This window comes from Capronia epimyces (genome assembly GCF_000585565.1).
Source record: "Capronia epimyces CBS 606.96 chromosome Unknown aczIQ-supercont1.3, whole genome shotgun sequence".
Classification (NCBI taxonomy): Eukaryota; Fungi; Ascomycota; class Eurotiomycetes; order Chaetothyriales; family Herpotrichiellaceae; genus Capronia; species Capronia epimyces.
Window position 1 is genome coordinate 3,364,491 of NW_006912906.1, and position 21,873 is coordinate 3,386,363.

At 53.3% G+C, this 21,873-nt stretch overlaps 7 protein-coding genes across 7 annotated transcripts; 5 read left to right on the top strand and 2 right to left on the bottom strand.

The window, feature by feature from the left end:
* Positions 1 to 295: 295 nt before the first annotated feature.
* Positions 296 to 1,207, top strand: A1O3_04488 (uncharacterized protein; the record flags this gene model as incomplete). Its single annotated transcript, XM_007734617.1, has 2 exons — positions 296 to 708; positions 778 to 1,207. The coding sequence occupies 2 exons, from the start codon at positions 296 to 298 to the stop codon at positions 1,205 to 1,207; spliced, it is 843 nt and encodes a 280-aa protein (XP_007732807.1).
* A 989-nt stretch (positions 1,208 to 2,196) lies between these two features.
* On the top strand, positions 2,197 to 4,322 carry A1O3_04489 (uncharacterized protein; the record flags this gene model as incomplete). The annotated part of the gene is made up of 3 exons (XM_007734618.1): positions 2,197 to 3,568; positions 3,615 to 4,142; positions 4,192 to 4,322. 3 exons carry the CDS (start codon positions 2,197 to 2,199, stop codon positions 4,320 to 4,322), a joined length of 2,031 nt encoding a protein of 676 aa, XP_007732808.1.
* Positions 4,323 to 5,257: 935 nt separating this feature from the next.
* On the top strand, positions 5,258 to 6,664 carry A1O3_04490 (uncharacterized protein; the record flags this gene model as incomplete). Its single annotated transcript, XM_007734619.1, has 1 exon — positions 5,258 to 6,664. One exon carries the CDS (start codon positions 5,258 to 5,260, stop codon positions 6,662 to 6,664), a length of 1,407 nt encoding a protein of 468 aa, XP_007732809.1.
* Positions 6,665 to 7,302: 638 nt separating this feature from the next.
* On the top strand, positions 7,303 to 9,040 carry A1O3_04491 (uncharacterized protein; the record flags this gene model as incomplete). The annotated part of the gene is made up of 3 exons (XM_007734620.1): positions 7,303 to 7,522; positions 7,583 to 7,772; positions 7,831 to 9,040. 3 exons carry the CDS (start codon positions 7,303 to 7,305, stop codon positions 9,038 to 9,040), a joined length of 1,620 nt encoding a protein of 539 aa, XP_007732810.1.
* A 5,520-nt stretch (positions 9,041 to 14,560) lies between these two features.
* Positions 14,561 to 15,880, bottom strand: A1O3_04492 (uncharacterized protein; the record flags this gene model as incomplete). The annotated part of the gene is made up of 2 exons (XM_007734621.1): positions 14,561 to 15,610; positions 15,668 to 15,880. 2 exons carry the CDS (start codon positions 15,878 to 15,880, stop codon positions 14,561 to 14,563), a joined length of 1,263 nt encoding a protein of 420 aa, XP_007732811.1.
* A 2,429-nt stretch (positions 15,881 to 18,309) lies between these two features.
* Positions 18,310 to 19,530, top strand: A1O3_04493 (tyrosinase; the record flags this gene model as incomplete). The annotated part of the gene is made up of 1 exon (XM_007734622.1): positions 18,310 to 19,530. The coding sequence occupies one exon, from the start codon at positions 18,310 to 18,312 to the stop codon at positions 19,528 to 19,530; it is 1,221 nt and encodes a 406-aa protein (XP_007732812.1).
* Positions 19,531 to 21,341: 1,811 nt separating this feature from the next.
* A1O3_04494 (uncharacterized protein) lies at positions 21,342 to 21,785 on the bottom strand (the record flags this gene model as incomplete). The annotated part of the gene is made up of 1 exon (XM_007734623.1): positions 21,342 to 21,785. The coding sequence occupies one exon, from the start codon at positions 21,783 to 21,785 to the stop codon at positions 21,342 to 21,344; it is 444 nt and encodes a 147-aa protein (XP_007732813.1).
* Positions 21,786 to 21,873: the final 88 nt, after the last annotated feature.

Below are 21,873 nucleotides of genomic sequence, written 5' to 3' on the forward strand. Positions count from 1 at the left end.
CAGCACTGTCTCATCATTCCCCTTCCTCGCCCACCTCATCATTACTCTTCCCCTATACACGTCCACCATGACACCTCATCACCACGCCCTCCAACCATCGCCAAAACCACTTTGCTAACAAACTCACAATAATACCGCAAACCTCAGCTCCACTGAGAAATAATTTCAGCCGCCAGGCTTCAGCCACCAGAAACTCTCTCAGGCACTCATCAAGCCGCCTGCACCAACATCCACTCTCTGCTTCGCATCAAACCTCGCTATCGATCCTAACTACACACGCTCGCCGTCTTCAACTATGGCCCCGGCGTCCTCAAGCACGGCAGGTCGGTCGCCGTCGACCTCAACCTCTCGAGCAGACAAGACCAGAAAGCAGGAGAAGATAGTCACACTCAAGTTATCAGCCAAGATCCTGCGTCGATTCGAGGATCCTTCAGCCAGATCAGAACAACAATCATCACCATCAACCGCTTCGTCCCCTGCTCCTCTGGTCGAAGATGCTTCTACCTTGAAGGTACCAGAGCTCATTGACAATGCTTCAGAGTCGAACTCGACGCCTGCAGCAACTCCTTCCGACCTAGCCGCTACAGATGGGCCAAAAAAGAAGAAAGGCGCTTCAACAGGATCCAAGAGAAGTCTGGCACAAATGATAGATTCTGGTGGACTACCAAAGCCACGCGGAAAGCCCGGTCCTAAGAAGAAACCAAGACTGTACGTCCCTTCCGATATTCAGCATGCCCTTGCTGTCCTTGCGCCCTATAGTATACTGACTCGTTCTAGGGAGGACGGTACCATTGATCACACCGCCATGAAAGGTGCAGTCACTACAGCCACGGCCCTCGGTGGTCACAAGTTAGGACCCAAAGCAAATCAAGGCGCTATCAACGCAGGCCTTCGTGCTCTGGACAGATCAGGCAAGCCCTGCCGCAAGTGGGCCAAGAAGCCGTTCTCGTTGAAGAGCTTCACTGGTGTTGTTTGGGAAGTTCCCTCGTGGAAGGGCAACGAGCGACTGGCACTGCTGAACGGCGAAGAATCAAGTGACACTAAAGACATCTCGCAGTTGAGTAGCAGCGACATCAAATTAAATGAGAGCGACACCGCCATGGATAGCAATGCTGGTGACCAGACCGACGCGATAGCCATGTCCACACCCGCACCAAGTTCTCCAGCTCCCATGCCACAATCGTCGGCCATCGCAGCGCAAGGCTAGGAATGAAATATCTGGCAACCTTTCACTGTTTTTATGAGCCATGGACAGAACCGCGGACTCGTCCAGCGAGGAGCATATGGCTTCTGAAAAGCAAAAGCTGCATCTCATATCGGAGCTTCCATACAAGCATAATGGAGAGCGGTACGGACCTCCAACGAAGTGAGTTGCCGCTTATGCGACAACAGTATCGATTCAGCACGGCGTTTATGGGCCAAAGGAATTCTCTCAGACAAACACTGGTGCGGTCAAAAATGATGTCAAACGGTTTTTATGGGAAATGGGATGGAGGTTATCTTTCACCAGGGAGCAAGTGTCACCAGCGCTGGGTCGAGTTCTGCGTCGCTCGAGATACCTCGAGATCCTCGATCACACGGAGGCGATGTCACTGCCCATGTTATGTACGACTCCATAATCCAATGACTGCGGAAGTTTCAATTGCGTAGTAGTACACTTCCATTTTGATGTTCTTAATTGCCGCTCTGCCTCTCCAGTTATTGCAGAACCTAGTACTACTTCTGTGAATTTGTGTTGTCTTTGCATTGTGCATGATATTGATCTTCTGGCCGGACTCTACCGAGTAGTAGCGCTCCGTAGTCATGCAGTATGGGTGGCGCCTTGGCCCGACGAGGGTCTGATCAGGTCCCCCCGCAAGTGGACGACCTGCACCCGAATGCCGCCCCCATAATGACCACCACAGGCACCTAACATTGCATCAACACCATCCATATCGGCATGATAACAACATCGACGTGGTCTCGCAACTACTCTCTTCTACCCGGGCAGAGCACTCTGCGTTTCTCACCGTTGATCACCATGTATGTCGAGATGAACACGGCGCATTGAGATAAGCCTCCGATCCCTGTCCAAACCTCAACGACCTGACAACCTTGCCGAGTACTTCCTTGTGACCAACCTCCCCAACCGCTCGTCCTCCTCCACGAGACCTCTGATCTATATCCCATACAGCACCTCTCCGAAACCGATCGAAAATGACCGACGGCACAGGATCCGGCAGCACCAGCCGGCCAATTCAGTACCCACCCAATGTCCCCCGACGCTTGTCGTACGCTTCTGTGGCATCAGGCGCAACGTCTCAGAATACATCCCATCCAACGCGAGCGGGAGCTCTTTCTCATCTCGTCAGTTCGACACCCAGCAGCTCTAATCCACCACAACACCCAGCACATCCTCAATACCAAAGGCGACACTCGGGACAAGAGCACGACTCTCCTTCCGGTGTATATCAGCGAAAGCCGCCATCTCTACCGTCGTTTTCGAGGAAATTTGCAAACATTCCGGCTTTAGGAACGAGCATTATGCCTCCGAATCCATTCTTCATACCATCCTATCTCCGCCACTCCAGATATGCCGCGAATCTTGAAGCTGCACAAAAAGCCAAGATGAAGAGAAACCGGGAACAGCCCGCGTCAGGATCGTCTGCGATGAATTCACTTTCCACTAGTACTGGAAGCACAAATACCCATCGTATAGCGCCGTCCCACCGTGGCATGACCTACGACATAATCGAGAGCAATCCCCCGAAGGAGGATGAGCAACTGATGCCTTTGCCTTCTCGGTGGAACGAGCAAGACCGATATCCTGGGCTTGAACTCTCCAACGATGACCGAGATGTGAAATACAGTGGCTCAGGAAGCAAGGCTGATATTGAAGCGGCATCCGTCCGGGCGGATTATCCAATGTCACCTGCATGTGGAATCTATTATTTCGAGGTGGAAATCAAAAACAAGAACAAAGATACCGCTATCGCGATTGGCTTTTCTACTGCGGAGGCTTCACTGGAACGGCTACCTGGCTGGGAGACACACTCATGGGGCTACCATGGCGACGACGGGAAAATGTTCTTCGGGGAACATTCAGGACGAAATTATGGCCCAACATTTGGTACTGGCGATGTTATTGGCTGTGGTATCAACTTCAATGCCGGCTACGCCTTTTTCACCAGAAATGGACAGGATCTTGGGATTTGCTTTCGAGAGCTGAAAAAGGTTCTTAGACCATTTCCAATTGTTGGGATGAAGAAGCATACAGGGGCATGGGTGTCGGCGAACTTTGGCGAACGACCTTTCGTCTTCGACATTGACGAAAAGATGCTTTTGGAGCAGACCCAGGTGTCAAGAGACATTATTAAATCAAGAGTTTCCCCGTTACGGCTGCAGCGGGACGAGAATACTCTTGTGCAAGAATTGGTGGCGCAGTTTTTGGCCCATGATGGTTACGTCGAGACGGCGAAAGCATTCGCGGAGGATCTTCGAACAGAGAAAGAGTCTTTGACCAATACCCTCCCAGCGACAACACCAGTCTCACCAGAGCGGGATGACAGTGACGCTGTTTATCGGCAACGTAAGCTACCCCCGCCACGCCTTGTTCATTGTTGATTAAAGAACAGGGATACGACGAGCCATCCTCTCAGGGGACATTGACGAAGCACTTGAAGTCACCCACACCCATTTTCCCAGTGTACTTGCAGAGAACCCGGACATCGTGTTCCGTCTGAAATGTCGAAAGTGGGTCGAGCTAATCAGCAAGACTACCGAATTGAACGCTCGGAAGTCGCGGCACGAGCAAGACCCTAAACCAAGTAATGGATCTGATGGTTCATCGGCAGTTGACGCGGACTTTTCTCAAGACATGGAACTTGACGAGCGCCATGACGGCGAGGACGAGGCTAATGGTCTAGATAACCCATCAGCCGACGATGCTGCGCTACAATACAACCAACTGCTCAACGAAGCAATGCAATATGGCCAGGAACTACAGCGAGAGTACCGAGAAGATGATGGCGAGTATGCAAAGAGCCTGCAAGACATATTCAGCCTGATGGCCTATACCGACCCTACGGTTAGTATTCATGGGCACCTTCTGGACGCTTCTGGGAGAGTAAATGTCGCAGAAGAGCTTAACTCTGCCATTCTGGGTATGATCACCCACTCTGGGACTACAAAATCCACGCTGACCTACAACAGTTTCTCTTGGACGATCGCCTTCCGCTGCATTGGAGACGACATGGAAACAGACCGAAGCATTGGTCGATGTACTTGCCCAGGAGGGTGGCCCTGCCGCCTTTGTGAATCTTCGGTCCTTGTTCGCATCGTGAATGGTTGAGACGAAGCAATCATCGTGGACCCACGTAGCCGGGGCGCATATCCATGGCCTGAGAGAGGTGACGTCCGATGACTGGACGATCTGACACCAGGCGTTCGCAAGCTATGCAGGGCTCGAAGGCGTTCTTCTGTCCTCGAGAGGCCCAGTTTATTCATCCCGAGCTAGCAGCTATCTGTCATGGGCCAGAGAGGTCTCCTGAGCGTGTTATGGGAGGGAGTTATGCCGACTTGGGGAAAGTGGTGCTGGAAATATACATCTCGAATGTAGCCATTGATAAAGGTAGGGGCGCAATGCGACCCCGAGGTTTGGCAGTGAGACATGATGTTGCTCTAGTAGCATCGGGCGACAGGGAGTTTGAGAAGGTGCTTGGAGCGACATAGCACGGTTTCTCATATGCTATATGTATCTAGTTTTGTCTCCCCAGTTACCGGGCGCTATCATACTTGCTTTCGAACCAGATGAATATCGAGCAGAATGATCTGATCGAACTTCTCATTATTGCAAATGTGTGGCGGCCCTTTAAGAGGCTGTCTGGGTGAAAAAAGTTTATCGTGCTACAATCCATTCTTTCGGGTGAGGACATCTCAGTTCAAAACGTCCCGAGACAACGAGGGGATGCTCGGCGTCCACTAGTCATAAGCATGGAATAGGCCTTCCAATATCTACAACCATGTAGTTTCGATCTGAGAAAGATTGCTGTAGATGACAAGGGCCATGTGAAAGCGCAAGGCTGAACCCGCGATTACGGAACTAAAGGCCAGCCTCGTCGCCAAGCCGGTGTCGGCGAAACTGCCCCCGGCTCTCCGACAACCCGCCGTGGCTCGAGAAATTTTGTAGCGCCAGCGACTCGACCTTCAACGAGTTTGAAACGCTTGGTATGGACTGCAGCTGGTTTGCTTTGCCAATTGCTTCTCTCGACAGACAAAAATGTCGATCCAGACTGACGGCACACATGTGTCGGCCTCCAAGAAGGTCGAGTCTCTGACCACGCCCAAGAAACGAAAACACGGAGCCGAAGAAAAAGAATCGTCGAAAAAGAAAAAGAAGCTGCGAACAGAACCACCACCCACAGACACAGAGAGTGCGGCTGCGGTCGCTGCACCGGCACAAGCTTTGGCAGCAGAATCTAAGAAGAAAAAGAAGAAGGGGAAAGACAAAGACAAGGAAAAAGTGTCCAGGCACAAAAACGGGAAGCATGACTTGGAGAAAGTACCCGACCAGAGGAGCGCGAAGTCCTCCGAGCCAGAGGATATTGAGGTGGCCGATGCACCGTCCCCTGAAACAGAGCCTACCGCCGCAGTGCAGCCTGCAACCTCCTCGCCAGCTGTCAATGGTGAAGATGGCGCAGTCATGGAATCAGAAATGGTAGCAGATCTGCTAGATTCGGCCGACCCGACGTCTTTTCATTCTACCCGCTTGTCCCTTCATTTAGCAATTCCTGCGATCGGGCTGGAAGCGGGCAGCCCTTCATTACTTGCTACACACTTAGCGCCACTGCTGCTCACATATTCCCCTCCCGCGCAAGGCATAGTTCTTGGATTTTCCGACCCTGTTCTGTCCACGAACCCTGATACCGGCATCAACCTACCTCTCGTCCCTCCCTCGAACGGCGATGTCATGCCTCGGGCGGAGGTGCTGGCAAAGACAGCCGACGAATTTGGGGTCTGCTGGGTCTGGCTTACTGCCACATTTCTAGTGTTCCGACCAGAACGGGGGGATGAGCTGTACGGATGGACCAATGTCACATCGGAAGGGTTCGTGGGTTTGGTAAGCTACAACTATTTCCAGACGGCCGTGGCCAAGAACAGGATCCCCCAGGACTGGATATGGAACGGACCCAGCAGGGAAGATACTTCGAAGACCAAAAAGAAAAGCAAGAAGGGCAGACTCCGCGATGAGGATGATTCTCCAAGCCAGACACCGGAGGACGAGATCGCGGCGCAGAATGGAGACTGGGACGCTGGCCCTGCCGCCTCCTCCCAAGTGCAAATCGACGAGGTTGGCTTCTTTGTCGATGCCCATGGCTCCAAGGTCCTGCCAACGCAGAAATTCAGGGTGGTCGACACAGAAGTGGTCCCTTCCCACGACCGGCACAAATGGTCTTTGCAGATTGAGGGGACGCTGTTGGATGAGGCGGCGGAGCGGCGCGTGGCCGATGATGAAAGGGCCAAGTTTGAACTAGCTCAACAGCGCAGCCGCTCTCAAACGCCTGGAGATCGAGGAGGAGATACAGGCTTGTTGATGAGCGGGGCACTAGCACGAAGTCGCGAGGGCAGTGTCGCTTCAAGGCTGTCCGGGCCAACGCCGAGTCAGCGGCATCGAGTGGCTTACTGACGGGGCCAAACGGTGTGAGGATGGAGGATGAGATTAATGAATGTATACGGAGTAGAGGCTTTTCAATCAGGGCAGGGTCAGACCCGCCATTAAGTCAGTCCTAGTAGTGGAATGGCTGCTGGCTGCTGGATGCTGGCTGCCGGTGTTGTCACTGTGTCTATACTTGTAACCGCAGCCGCAGGCCTGATGGGTCAATGATGAGTCCATTGACGGGTTAACAATCGCGGGCTCGCCATTGGCTGGCCTCTACATCAGCACCTGGTGCTCATGACGCAACGCGTTGCTGTGCGCTCACCATGAAATGCTCCATCCTCCTGTCACCTCACCTGCGTAGACTACTTGTATCCCGCGTACTAAAGGCGCCTTACCTGGAGGGGCTGGCTACCACTGGTAATAATCATGTCCTCGTTCTTCGGCCATCTTCTAGCAGCCAGGCCATAAACACTGACTCCCACTCCCGCCATCTCTCCTCTCCCTAACGACGTGTTTTCATGTTTGCCAGGTCGACTGCCCGCTTATTCGCCGTATCTTCTTATTGTAGACCATTCTTCCTATCGTCGTCCACCGTCCCAGTCCCACCCAGTCCCCAGTCTGTAGCAGCGTCCCTCGCCAGACCGTTCTCGCAATACCACGCCAGAATGGCTCAAGAGTTCAAGCTCAAAGGAGTGTCAAATCTCGACCTGAAAGATTTAGATAAGGTCGAGGCAGAGGTCGAGGGCATCGAAGGCGGCAAAGTCCTCCTCGTCAGGGTTGGGAACGAAATATCAGCCCTCAACGCCAACTGCACACACTACGGCGCTCCCTTGAAGAATGGGGTGCTCACCCCCGAGGGCCGCCTGACTTGTCCATGGCATGGAGGTATGTGTGGCCCTGTACTGTACCGGTCATTTTTTCTGTGCAACGCTGATCGATGGACAGCATGTTTCAACGTCAAGTCCGGCGACGTCGAGGACTCCCCGGCACCTAATGCCCTGAACAAGTTTGACGTGTTCGAGAAAGAGGACGGCGTATATGTCAGAGGCAAGCAGTCGGACATCAAGGGCGGCCAAAGAAAGGTCAACATCAAGACGAAGCCCACCTCTTCGGACAAAGTGGTCATTGTTGGAGGGTACGTTTGGACGACTTGGGCCAGACTGGCAGGAAAACACATGCTGACAGAACTCAAGGGGCTCCGGCACATTCGGTGCTCTCCTCAAACTCCGTGAACTGGGTTACCCAGGCCAGATCACCGTGATCACGGACGAAGGCTACCCTATTGATCGGCCGAAACTCTCCAAAGCCCTCATCACAGACGCCTCGAAGATTTACCTCCAGCCTGAAGAATGGTACGCCGAGGGCTCGATCGAGTTCTTCCCGGACACCGTCACCGCCGTCGATTTTGATGGGAAGACCGTCAAGACCAAAACCGGCAAGTCGTTTCCCTACACCAAACTCATCCTCGCCAGCGGCGGTACGCCTAAACAGCTACCTCTTCCGGGGTTCAAGGACCTCTCGAACATCTTCCTCCTGCGCAAGGTCAGCGATACACAAGCGATCGTCAAGGCTGTGGGCGACAAGGGCAAAAACATTGTCATTATCGGCTCTAGCTTCATTGGCATGGAAGTCGCCAATGCCCTTGCCAAGGAGAATTCGGTGACCGTCGTTGGCATGGAGTCTGCCCCGCTGGAACGTGTCATGGGAAAAGAAGTCGGGCAGATCTTCCAGCGGTCACTCGAGAAGAACGGGGCAAAATTCTACCTGAACGCCGGTGTCGACTCGGCCATCCCGTCCTCAACATCCGCGGACTCTGTGGGTGCCATCAAGTTGAAGGACGGGACAGAGCTGCAAGCGGATCTGGTGATTCTGGGCATTGGTGTCGCCCCTGCGACGGAGTACCTGCGCGACAACCCGAGTGTGCAGTTGCTGAAAGACGGAAGTTTGGACGTAGACGAGAAGTTTGCCGTCAAAGGGCTTAAGGACGTTTGGGCGATCGGAGATATCGCGACGTACCCCTATCACGGACCCGGCGGGAACGGAGCACCTGTGCGGATCGAGCATTGGAATGTGGCACAGAACCAGGGCCGGACCGTGGGCCAGCTCATCGCGCAGCCATCAAGCAAGCCCAAACCGTTCATCCCTATCTTTTGGTCAGCTCTGGGCAGCCAGCTGCGGTACTGCGGTTCGGGAGCGATTGGCTGGGATGACCTCGTCATCAAGGGTGAGCCGGAGAACGGCAAGTTTGCGGCGTACTATGCCAAGGGCGACCAGATCGTCGCGGTGGCCAGCATGATGATGGATCCCATCATGACCAAGTCAGCCGAGTTGATGAGGCATGGCAAGTTGCCTTCCAAGTCCGATATTCAAGGGGGCCAGGACATATTGCAGGCGAGCCTGTAAAGTCTTGAGGGGTGTTGGAAGCCATGGGCATGGTTGGAATTGAATGTAGACACCGAGAGCGGTGTACGATGGTACGCAAACAATCTGCAGTGACATGATGGCGACGAAATAGGAAGTCATGACCAGATCACATTCCACGTAGAGTAAGAACAGAGTCGATACGAGTTTTTGGTGTGGTATATCCGTACTCTGTACAGCAGTGTACCTGTCAAAGGTCGAAATGTTCCATGTTCTCTATCAAAGTCAAAGGGTTGCAGGGGGAGCGCATGCTATATACAGTAGTAGAGTACGCCTAAACCAGCCTTGTGGCTATAGGGCAAGGCTGGGAATGCCTGAGTTTGACAGTACAGAGTACCTTGTTATGCTGAAGTCTTTGTTGTGGATTTGCACGATGAGTCTCGCTGGTCTCAGCGTCAATATCAGCATCAATATCGCCTACTGGGTTCAACTCTGCGTATTAGGAATCATCTGTGATAAAACTGGTCAAGTTATGATAGGAGGATGACGAGATTTAGGCTTCTTGGTGGTCGTCGTGGTGGCTTGGGCGACGATCACACAAGGAAGGAAGGCATATATGTGATCACTATATTGTATACTGTATACCCACCGACATCGGGGACACGGATAGGCAGGCAGCCAGCCATCATGTCAATCTACGCGAGAATGATTGAGCCACCTGCACTGCACTGAGGGAAGATGGACTCGCAATTTCTATCTGGTCCGGATTGCTTATAGATTGCTTATAGATGCTCAGGCCCGGATTGCCATTGCCATTGCCATTGCTTATAGATGCCCAGGCCCGGATTGCGATTCCGATTGCCATTGCCATTGTGATTGCTTGTAAAGAGAGCCTCAAGCCTAAGCCCTCACTCCTGAGCCGCTCAGTACCAACCACACACAAGCAGCTTCAGGCGTCTTTTTTGGCCGAAAGAGAAAGAGGAAGAGAAAGAGAAGGTGGGCTGCTCCAGCAGACAATTCAGACAATTCAATTGTACCCGGATCACGGAGATTCGTCAGACAAGGAGAGGAATTTTCCTGACCTCCTCCCTTCGGGTGAGAGGGTTCCTTCAACACGCTTCACATGGGGGACGAGCTGGATAAATTGATACGATGGCTGGTACTGTCGACGGGGGACGAGTTGCCTAAATTGATTCGATGGCTGGTATCGTCGATGGGGGACAAACTGCATGAATTGAGCTTTGATGGGGGACGAGCTGCATAAATGAGCTTCAATGGAGGTCCCGGTGCGTCGAATGTGAATGTGTCAAACTTAGGCAATCCTGGCCTTGCCCTTCAACCAGAAGCCTAGTATAGGCACACCTACCTATATAGTCGGGGCTCCCACCATACCCATAGACAACGGGAAACACATAACCTGCAACAATGTAAATGTAAATGTGGCAGCGGTCATACACGCCGACTCGTCACGTCCTTCCCGTCCAAGCAAGCCATTCCATTCAGCCCCTGAGGCAAATGGATGCTATACCTACCTGCCTGGTGACCGGCCTCGTTCGAACGACATAGACGACAGATAGGCTATCAGGGATCAGGGTACACTCGACGGCGGCCCCCAAGACCTAGCCACCCTAGTCGGCCACACTGACTCGGTCGTCTGGACCGGATTCAACGCAGACAACCCTCATCGGCTCCGGATCCTGGGACAAGACCGTGCGCATTTGGACGTGGATCCCTGAAGACGAAGACGGCCTCGTGCCATATCAGAATCCGGATCCGGATCTGACAGGCAATTCTGCTTCTGAACCGCCACTCAAGCTGAATATCAAGCTCAAGCTCTGATTCCAATTCGAGACCTCCGGCCAGAACTGGACCGGCAGTTTCTCGCACTTCTTTGTGATATGCGGCGACAGCACCATCCATGTCTACAATCTCGTCCATGGCGCCACTCTCTTCACGCACGATAGCGGCAAACGCTGGTGTCGGGCACTCGATTGCCATCTCACCGACGACAGCCATCATCTCCTCTGTGTAGGCGGACACCACGGCGCAAGATTGCTCCTTTTCGACCTGGAGACGCAGGCTGACCACCGGCTGATTCAAGAACGTCAACTTGGCGTGGATGGTGATGTCGCCGAAAAGGAAACGGGAAGGGAAACATCGATGAGCAGCGGCGTCGCTTCATGCCTCGTCCTCGTATGCTGGAAACGGGTGTCGTCCGCTTTGCAGATCGCGGGCGTAAGGTGACGACGTCGTCTTTACGAGCGGCGACGGATCTGCCGAGGTGTATGATTTGGTTGCGGAGCGGAAGTGGAAGTTTGCGAGGGAGGGTGTTGATCAAGATTCGGATTCAGGTTCGGGTTCAGAACCCCAGAAGAACCCCACGAACGCGAACACCGGAGAGAGTGACAACGTCGACCTGGTCGCCACACGTACGGATACGGATGGCATGGCAGGATTCGAATGGAGATCTGGGAGGACTGGAAGCACCGGCAGATCATGCTGGCCACCATTGATGCCCTGCGCATCTGGCCTATACCCCTGGCTTCAGGTCCATCCGTACGGTAGATTCAACGTGGGTCCGCGACAAACACTATGGTCACTATTCAATCAGGAAGCAAGTCTTTCATGTTCGCAAAGATTGTCTCCGTCCTTCAAGAAATGCCCACCTGAGCCAAACACATCAACACATCACCACGTGGCATGCATGCAATGCATAGCGAACAAATCACCAGCTAAGATGGTAATTTGCCTCAGCTCCCACTCTACCCCTTAAGGGTACGGGGCTTGGTTGGCATCGCCTTTTGCAGTGAGATTTGGTTTTGATGATTAGTCCCGGCCGGCATCCTGGCGATAGTGTCTCACCGTGTTTGTCCCTCCCTCGTTACCAGACCTCCGGGGCTCGGAGTGGCCGTGGTTATCAGGAGAGAAGGTGCAGGGTGTGCCGGGAAAGATGAGGGCACCAAGGTGGTACGTAGTAGTGGCGGTGGTGGTAGCGGTGGTAGTATGTAGGAAGCAGTGGTGGGTCGTTATAGTAAAGTTGCTATCAACAGTCCGAGACCACTTGTGGAGTGAGCGTTGGTTCCTTGAAGGAGCAAGACAGGCAGGTTGGGAATTGGTGGCAACAAGAGAAATCCGTACAGACTCCAACCCTCACAGAGTATCTGTACATGTATAGAGTATCCGTACAGAGTTCTCATCAACACTCTGTTCGCATATTTGTCTCGTTTGTGAAGAATCATGCAGCGACCGCAAGAGTAGGAGAGACGGAATGTCGTCCCGGATACCCGTGTTATACTAGTCCTCTGTGGTACTGTCTCCATATTCGTGCCCGTTGCAGAGCTGGCTTAAATAAATTGTTCTTCTCACAGAGCACACGTGGGTGGCGTGATTGCCTGGGCCTGGTAGAACCGTACCATAGATTCAGGTGTTAGTGCTAGCTTGTGTCGTTAGTGATTAGTGATGTGGCCGTCGTCTTGTCATAAATGGATTCTTCCGACTTTGGCAACGCTGAGGAGAGAAGGCTGGTGATAAACAGAATGTCGGGTCAGAATTGCACAGCTGCTGGCCATGCGGGACCATCCATCATTGACATCGAAGCCCAACTGAATTCAAGACACAAACTGCCATTTAGGGAGAAAGTGAAAGCTCACTTGAGCTATGTATCACTCCAGGGAAGCAACATTGGGTGTCGAAATCCTCCACCAGTTCGTCGTGCCGACTCTGGATGTGGGGGCTAAGGCTCATGGCCTAAGCCTGTGGGTGCATGTTGCAAACCTCGATTGGGAAGGGCGGGGTCGGGAGATAAAGTAGGTGACTTGTCTCCTATCTTTGTAAGGAGACGGAAACCATGGTGATGGTGCACTAGAGACCCGAGAGGAGTTTGAACACTCTGTACTCCGTAGATGGTTCTCTATCCAGGAGCCGAGCATGGCCCATGCCTGCAGTCCTTTTAGCATTCAAAATCTGCGTGATCGGAAGTGGGTGACAATATCGCAAGATGATTAGTCTCGGAAGAAGCACCATGTGGTGACTGAGGCAGTGACCAGTCGGTCGGCGATTCCACGTGGGCTTGAACATCGTAGTTGTGGTTGTTGTGGTTGTGGTTGTGGTTGTTGGCGTATGGAGCCACCACTTCAATTTGGTCAAGTCCCGAGTCTATCTGCTGTACCAACGTCGGATGGTGATTTCTGCTAATAGATACTAGATAGCGTAGGGTCGCTGCGGCGAGGCCATAAGCGAAGTTGACCCTTGAAACCCCTGCATGCATGAAGACAGCCGTGGGAAAGTAGTGCACTGTAAATTCAGTGTCCAGGCTCCACATTAAACTTATTGTAATAGATAGACTTTGACGTGGCCGGTCGGAACGGTTCGACACCCGGAAACTCAAACTTGAGACTTGTGTGTAGAAAGTGGATGGTGATGTTCTCGAGAACTGCTCTGGAGTCTGTACTCCGTACATGTAGTTAGCTGACACACGAAAGGCGCAAGGTTTGACATGACACCATCCAAGGACCAAGGGGCATGAATGCCATGGTCAGTCAGCCGGGGGTAGCACTCAGCATAGGGAGGGGCTGATGACCCCTGATGCTACCTGACAAGCAGTAGTGTACCCACCGACACTTGAACCGTTCCTTGACAAAAGACCGCTGGAGGTGTTGCTCCACCCCCGAGCGGAGGTTGGTCTGGGACCCATTGCACGGATACAGTACCTAAGAAGCGCTCAGTCTTATTGAGAACAATGAAAAAACGAGATAGAATGGTGAAGATCAATCCAGCAGCGTGTTTGGTTACAAAATCCATATCCAGTGTGTGCATGCATGCATATATCAGCCTCGCGCCACGCATCGAAAATCAAGTCTGGAGGGCGTAGGAGGCGTTCTGTGCCGAAATACTATTGCTTGATGCACCAGCCAAGCTGCCGCCACATGACGGTTTCGGGTATTTGGTACTTGGAGTTCGAGCCAGTCTAGGGCCAGTTTGATGTCAACACCCCCAGGCACAGAATCGGACCAGCGACGCTTATCCCGGTCCCTGCCGACTGAGATGGAACCCGGCAGTACCGGCACGCGTTTCTTATGCAAAACAATGTACAGAGTACTGCACATAGGAAGTTGTATGCATTCAAATGTTTGCCACACCACTGACTTCGGCTGTCCACGGTCGCACCAACATGCAGCCATATCCTGCCGGCAGGTTGCGCCCTCTGGAAGCACAACGAAGCTCGGTCTTGGGGCCTCGTTGTACATGTGGTTTCGCATAAGCGGACATCGTGTTCTCATGGTCTTCTCCCGGCTACGGCGATTGCCTGTAGGGGGTATATATCAATATGTACAGCTCAGCATCACAGACTGTGCCCGTAGATAGCTGGGTCCCCCAACGGAGCGTTAACGGTAGAAACATCTGTACAGAGGTCCTGGTATGAGAGAAATTCGACTGATCTTCCCAAATCAGGATGAATTAGGTAGCATAACCCAATGCGTCCGAAATCCATCGTTCCAGCCTTTTCTCGTGACTGTATCGCGATCGTAATAGGGTAACTGGCTGCACCCGCTCCGTCAAAACCTAGTATTGGTCGATTTGGACTGTTGTCGTCTTCGTGATGCCCGTCCCCGTAGGTTTCGCCCACTGCTTGTCATGTCCGACGGCGTGAAAATCTTGGTCGAGCATGACCTTGTCGCTGTCGTCGTCTCCCGCCGTGACCGTGCTGATTACACCTGTGGCCTTGTCGGGATCTTCTCTAAACGCACGTCCGCTAGCACCACGCCCAAGATCTCCCAACTCTGTTGAATGGCGTGAGCCGAATTGGTAGTACTGTCGGGCTGGATTGCGGCTGTTCCGCACGGTCGATCTCCCCTTGCCGTACGCCAGCCCATCTGCATCGTAGCCGCCGTAGTTCTGTGGATTGCGATTGCCGCTTGAAGTCAATCTCTGGGTGGCCCCGAGGATTTTCACGAACAAAGGCCGAAGCGAAGGCAAGGACGCAGCCAGAATCCCGACATGGAACTCAATATTGTTCCACATAAAGAAGGAGTCATGGAAGGTCCAGTCAGGGTCCTTCAGCGCCCCAGCTTGCTTGACTGCCTTGATGATACTTGCAACGCAGGCAAAGAGACCGAGGCCTAGAATGGTGACCAGTGTGACCTTGGTACGTAGATTGGTCTGCAATTTCCAAACGACCGGCACAGGAAGAAGCGCAAAGAGAACGTCCGTGGCAATGTTGATACTGCTGTTGAAAATGCCAATGTTGGTGAAAGTGTTGTTGCTGAAACACTTGGCTTTCCCCGAGGTCCGCAAGTCGAAATTCCAATTTGCAGAGACCGTGGCGCCGCAATTGAAGATCAAAGTTCCTGCGCATGAGAGGGTAAATGCAACCAGAAACACGATCGAGCCCATCAGAAAACGTTGGTACCCCTTGGTCGGCACGAATCGGCGCAGAAAGCAGGCGATGGAAATCTTGACCAGACTGATTCCGAACATAACGATGAGTGAATGGAAATACCGCCAATGCATGAATTTGGAGTAATCTGCGGGAGCCGCGAGGGCCGGATGTCGACCTAGGATACCTGCGGCAGCTTCTCCAGAGAAGCAGATGATGACTCCGACCGAGCAAACCTGTATATCGACGGGAGTCAGTGCGTGTGCCCTCAAGGAAGAAGTTGAAGAACTGACCGCTGCTGCGACCATGACATAGTCATCGGCGCCCACGCCTTTGAGCATGAATATCCTGACATAGAGTCTCAGTATAACCGTGAGGAGTGCGATACCACAAAGGGTGCCATGAAGGGCGAGTAGGCTGCCGGCGTTGGACTCGTTCTTGTAATGAGTTGTAGGGTCGGCAGCGTCTCGCTCAAGCAAGGCCGACAAGAGGCCTGAAATCACCATGATGTCGGAGGGATCGTCACAAGAACCAGTGGCCTGTGCGGATATCCGGTGTCAGGACACGAGATTCAAGATGTTTGAGACTGGGCGCGAGCTTCTTAAACAGCGTCGGAGGGAGAGATGGAAGATGTTTGGCGCCCTGCCTGGTAGCGAACTAAGGAGTTCGGAGCATGATCCCCTGGACAAGAGTTCCTCTGTGCTCCGGTATGGACATGCAAGGCTGGTTCGAGACTGGAACGCAACACCTATAACAACAGATGACTCCTGACCAAGATGGCGGATACTCGGTCCTGCGCTTCCTGCCCAGGTGTTGGCTTCGCCTCGCTAAAGGGTTTGGAGGGGCTGGAGTTCCAAGGATAGCGAAACTACTTTCTCCAATAGTGTGGTCTTCAGGTTACCCTAGGATAGGAAGCTGCAGCCCTTCGTATGAAGACGAGGGTTCGCTCACAATTGCTGAGACCTGCATTTACCGCATTTGCTGTAACTGTACGGAGTACATGCAGGTACTACGTACAGAGTACATCCTTGTGCAACGACGGCGGGGCCCCTGCAAGTTGCATCCGTGGAACAGGCCAACCGAGTCCCAGGCTGTGGGCCGAGTGGCGCACACCGGTTCATAAACCGTGATGAGAGTTCACCCCGGGGTCCTGGCACGACACATGGTGGCTGAAATCCAAGCCTCGCGCTGGTCAACAGCGGCCCACCAGACCACTGCAATGCATGATTGTGAGAAGAGCATTCCGCACGCACGCTGCACGCCATGCGAGGCGACCATCGGCGTGGTCTCACCGAAGGACCCCTCGGGATGATGGTTCGGGTTAGTCAGGTACGGCGTGACAGTAGTCGACATTTTGGCAGACTCTGCTTAGCTGGTGAGGAAAACGAAGCTAGCGGAAGCAGCAGGATACCTGGGAGGCGAGCTTCGACACCTTACATAGGTGCCTAGGTCTGGAAAGGGGGCGAAGTATTCTGTGCCTGGACCTCCCCGACGATCAGATCGGCTGATACCTAAACATGTGCAGATCGGATAGGAGTCTCCATACGGCGTAGACGGCAGAGAGGGAGGGACTCGACGAGCCGAATGCCGAGTTGACGAGAGAACATCCACCCGAGTGCTGGGTGGAAAATGGCAGGCTTGCCATCACCATCACCATCACCATCACCGCCACCGGCACAGTTACTCGCAGCAAGCAAGGGCTGTAACAACGGAGACAGGAATCCAAGCATCTTTGTGGGGGCGGGCCAGGTTTGACAGGTTGACAGGTACGGAGTAGACAGGTAGACAGGTAGACAAGTGGACAGGCGGGAAAAAACTGGTGCTGCCTGGGGGGGAAACGGATGTTGAATTTAGCCTGGCTGCCAAGGTGCGCTTGACCATTCCGGGACTAATGCGCTGCTTTAGTACGAGTCTCCTGCACAGGGTTTCATCTCTCTTCCTCTCTCCCGTTCTGGACCTCTAGACCACGGAGCACCATTCCCTTTACCAATCTCCTCCGTGCTGTTTGCCATTGCCACACACACACGGCCACACACAGAGTAGCTTGCAGGACAGTTCCCAAATGGGTGCGGAGTACTGTGGCCAACTACCGCTGGCCATACCACTGGCCACAGTAGTCAGTTCACGGTGCACCCCGGCACTGGGCAGCTATGGCTATCTATATCCGCTGGTATCTACTTATCTACTCCATACTGTGTACTATAAACTGCGACGGATCTCTTACTGCAATCTCGCTCGCAGGTTCGGACTAAGCTCGCCAAAGTCCGGTCACGCAACTGTCGACACTTATCTCTTGTTCATGTCACATACGGAGTACACTGTACAGGAGCGAGCGGAACGGCCCACTACCACTCTGAATTTTGATGTGCGCCGTAAAGACCCACCAAGCCAGCCCGATGCCTTCCACCCTGTCCGTTCCTCCAATCTTTTTGATTCACTCAGTGTTCCACTACATGATTCAGGCCTAGTCAGGGCCACGTTCATGGGTTTTTCAATTTGAACGTTGAGCCCGGCAATCATGTCTGGTTTCGGTAAACCCAATGGAAAATCACTAGTTTTCCACCTGGGGAAACGTCGTGGACTTCTAGTTCTAGATGTTAACACGGCGCGAGCAGCTATAGAAAACTATCTGTTTTGGTTGGTTTTTTGGGAAAGCTCCCCTCTACGGGTATATCCCACTTTTTATTGCCTATCTCACATATCGCGTGGGAGCCGAATTCCGGCCACATGGGTCTTGAGCCTTGACACGATTACGAAGGAAACCCTTATAAGCCACTCCGCCGTTTCTCTTCTCTAATCGAGACTTCCTCTCCTAGGGATCTTCGCTCCCCACGACTTCGCGGCCTGTTTATTTGGAAACCTCACTCGAGGCCCGTCCGTTCACTCTTTTATTCTCGAACCCACACCTCTCGTTGGTAGTGTGCTTCTTCCGGTCATGCAGCTTCGTCACTTGGTCCCAGCCTTTTTGGCTGTTTATGGCATCCACGCGGCGCCAGCACCCGTGGAAAATGTCGAAAACAGCTTCGCAGAACGGGACACGGCCGCCGCTTCGTCAGTCTTCATCCCTGCGTCGACGCTGTACACCGACATACTAGCCGCCAAGGGGCTTCTTAACCTGGCCATCTACCAGGCCAGCAATCCTTCCTCAAGCTGCAACCTCTTTAATACCGCCGTGCGACGGGAATGGTCGAGTCTTTCCAAGCAGGAAAGACGAGCGTATATTGACGCCGAACTTTGCTTGATGTCCAAGCCCTCCAAAGACCCGTCGTTTGCAGCGGGAGCGAAATCTCGCTACGACGACTTTGTGGCTGTCCACATCAACCAGACGCTATCGATCCATGGAACGGCCAACTTTCTGGCGTGGCATCGCTATTTCACCTGGGCTTTCGAGCAAGAACTCCGGAACGAGTGTGGCTACACGGGCTACCAGCCGTACTGGAATTGGGGGAAATACGCCTTGGACCCACTGCACTCGCCTCTCTTTGACGGCAGCGACTACAGCATGTCCGGCAACGGCGTCTACGAGCCGCACAACTGCACCAATGCCCTGCCTACTGGCTTGAACTGCATCCCTCCCGGGTCGGGCGGTGGTTGCGTCAGCACCGGGCCTTTCAAGGACTACGTGGTCAATCTAGGCCCGGTGTCGCCGACCTTGGCCATCCCGGGCATCATTGATTACTCCAGCCCCGACCCGTTGGCCTACAACCCTCGCTGCCTGCGTCGGGACATTTCCTCCTGGGTCTCGTCCAACTGGACCAAGGACTCGGACGTGTACGACCTCGTCAGCAACTACAAGGACATTATCTCCTTCCAAAACCACATGCAAGGCGATTTTCCTACTGGATTCTACGGCGTCCATACCGGCGGCCACTTCACCACTGGTGGCGACCCAGGCGGAGATCTCTTCGCGTCGCCTGGCGAACCAACCTTCTTCCTGCACCACGCACAGATCGACCGCACATGGTGGATCTGGCAGAACCAAGATCTGAAGAACCGTATCAAGGCCTTTGGTGGCGGTACCTCCACGCTCGACCCTACCGGTAGCCCGCCGGGCAAGCTGACTGATCCCATCAATCTAGGCAGTCTGGCAACGACCATCCAGAACCAGGACGCGTTGAGCACGACCGGAGGACCATTCTGCTATATTTATGTATGAGAGGGTGAACAGTCCAGTTCTATTGGGTTCACTTTCACTTTCACTTTCATCCCAGGGACATATTGAAAATAGATTTTGTCTTCACTCTTCAGCCACTACATAAAAGATAATGTCTATTTGTCTAATTGCACCCGAAACGTACTGTTTCACCACGAAGTGGGTGATGCCTCGAAATTTTGGCTCTTCTCAACTTCGCACCGGGCAGGGAACGCTGTGTATGATGCATGAGCTTGCCAAGTATCTACATTTCTATTTCTATTTCTATTTCTATCTTGCTCTTGGTCCCGTGTGGGTGTGGATATTGTGACCGAGCACACGAAGTAATCCAGCCAAAGCAGACTCAGACTCAGACTCAGACTCAGTTATCGCACTGCACGCTCAATTCCTCCTGTCTATAGCCCCAGTGTATACTTTACTTTTGCCATGTGTACTCCATATGGTCGAGGTAGAAGACACCTCCATCCAAACAGACACGATGAGTCTGAGACAGCCCGGCTGACTCCGCCGTACCTCAATCTGCCTCAAAGGGGCGTTGGGCCACTGGCGACTGGCGACTGGGGTCCTGGGGCCTGAGACCCTGGTATACTTTGTGCTCCGTTCATCTTCTGATACGCAGTATGGATATAGTGTGGTGGTGGAGCCTTAGGCCTGTTCTGCCTTGCGAGCAAGGGTTTCAGATTTCCACACAGCCACAGCAACAGCGACAGCGACAGCGACAGTGACCTCCCCAGTGCCAGGTTCAGGTTCAGATTCACTTTCTTTCCCCTGGCTTTTTGGCAGCACTGCCACATCCCATGTGTATGTGTATGTGTACGCAAAGTACGGAGTACAGGTAAATCAAATGATAATGGCTGCTTCTCCGACCATCCTACGGAGTACTCTGCTCTTCCTTCACCTGTTTGCCTATCCTCGCCCGACCGTCACCGCACCCCGTCTTCCTCCATTCGAGGACTGCAAAGGCCAGCGGTTCCTCCTATTCAATGACTGCAGAGGCCAGCGGTGTGGTGTAGAATGACTCCAGCTGCTGCAGAAGCGCTCGTTCATCGTCGACCGACTCCTCACTATCCGTTATCCATTGCCTTTCAGCCCGCCAATCCCGAAGCATACTATGGCCATGGAGCTATTGAACTGGTGGATGCTCATGTGCTGCTGGTGCTGCGACTCCAAGGGCGAAGATGAGAAGGAATACGATGACGCCCATCGCAAGGCTGAAGGGCAAGGGCAAGGCAAAGGAGACAATAGTCACGGCAAGAATCCCGACGATGGCAGCAGACTTGACTCGACGCAGAAGTCCAAGTCTAAGCCTACGCCTACGCCTCAATTGGTGCACGCCCCGGTGTTGCAATCGTGATACTATTTTCTCTCTCTCTCTCTGCGAGTCACAACAACCTAGATAACATCGCTTCGAGTCTTCGAATCTTCGAATCTTCGAGTCTTCGAGTCTTCGACGACGCGACGGCCATGCACCATCCACGGTCGAATACCTGATGTGATTGTGGTTGGCTGGTTTCTTTGCAGCCTCGTCCATCTACCTCTCTTGACAGTGGTTTGTTACCGACCGCCAGATCTCAGAGACGTTAGTTATACGACAGGCGACCCAGACGACCAACATGACACCGACTGAGCCATCAATTTTGATGTTTGATCTTCGGCAGACATAACACACCGTTACGGATGCCTACTCTCACTCCTCGTCGAAACTCAACTCCCGCACAGATGCGCATTCTCACTCCTCGTCGAACCTTAACTCCCGGACGGCTGCCTATTCTCACTCCCCGTCGAAACCCAACTCCCGCACAGATATCTCATTCTCACTCCTCGTCGAAACTCCAATCCCCGCCCGGTGGTTCTTCCTCATACTGCTCCACCCCGTCCGGGATATCGACGACGGCCGACTTGGTCCAGATATGCACGGCCGACCGCAGCATCTCCTTGGTCATGCCGTCCAAGCAGCCCGACTTGACGCTGAGCAGCTTGGCCGGCTCCCCGGTGTGCGAGACCGGGCAGTGAATCAGTCGCGACCCGCATTTGGTGCAGAAGTACCCGTCCGTCCGCCCATGCGGGTTCGGCCGGCTGTAGACGCCGATGGCGCCGGGGTACGGCGGCTCAAGTTTAAACCAGGGAAACACGGCCGTCATGCCGTGCGTCGACGACGACTGATGTCGGCATTCTGTGCAGTGGCAGACGTAGATGGCCTTTGGCTTGGGCGTCGGCGTGGTGAAGCGGATTAGTCCACATTGACACCGGCCTTCCATGTTGTATTTCAGACGGACAGATCACTCAGAGTCTCAATCCTAATCCTAATCCGAATTCCAATTCTAATCTCAATCCTGATCCCAATCC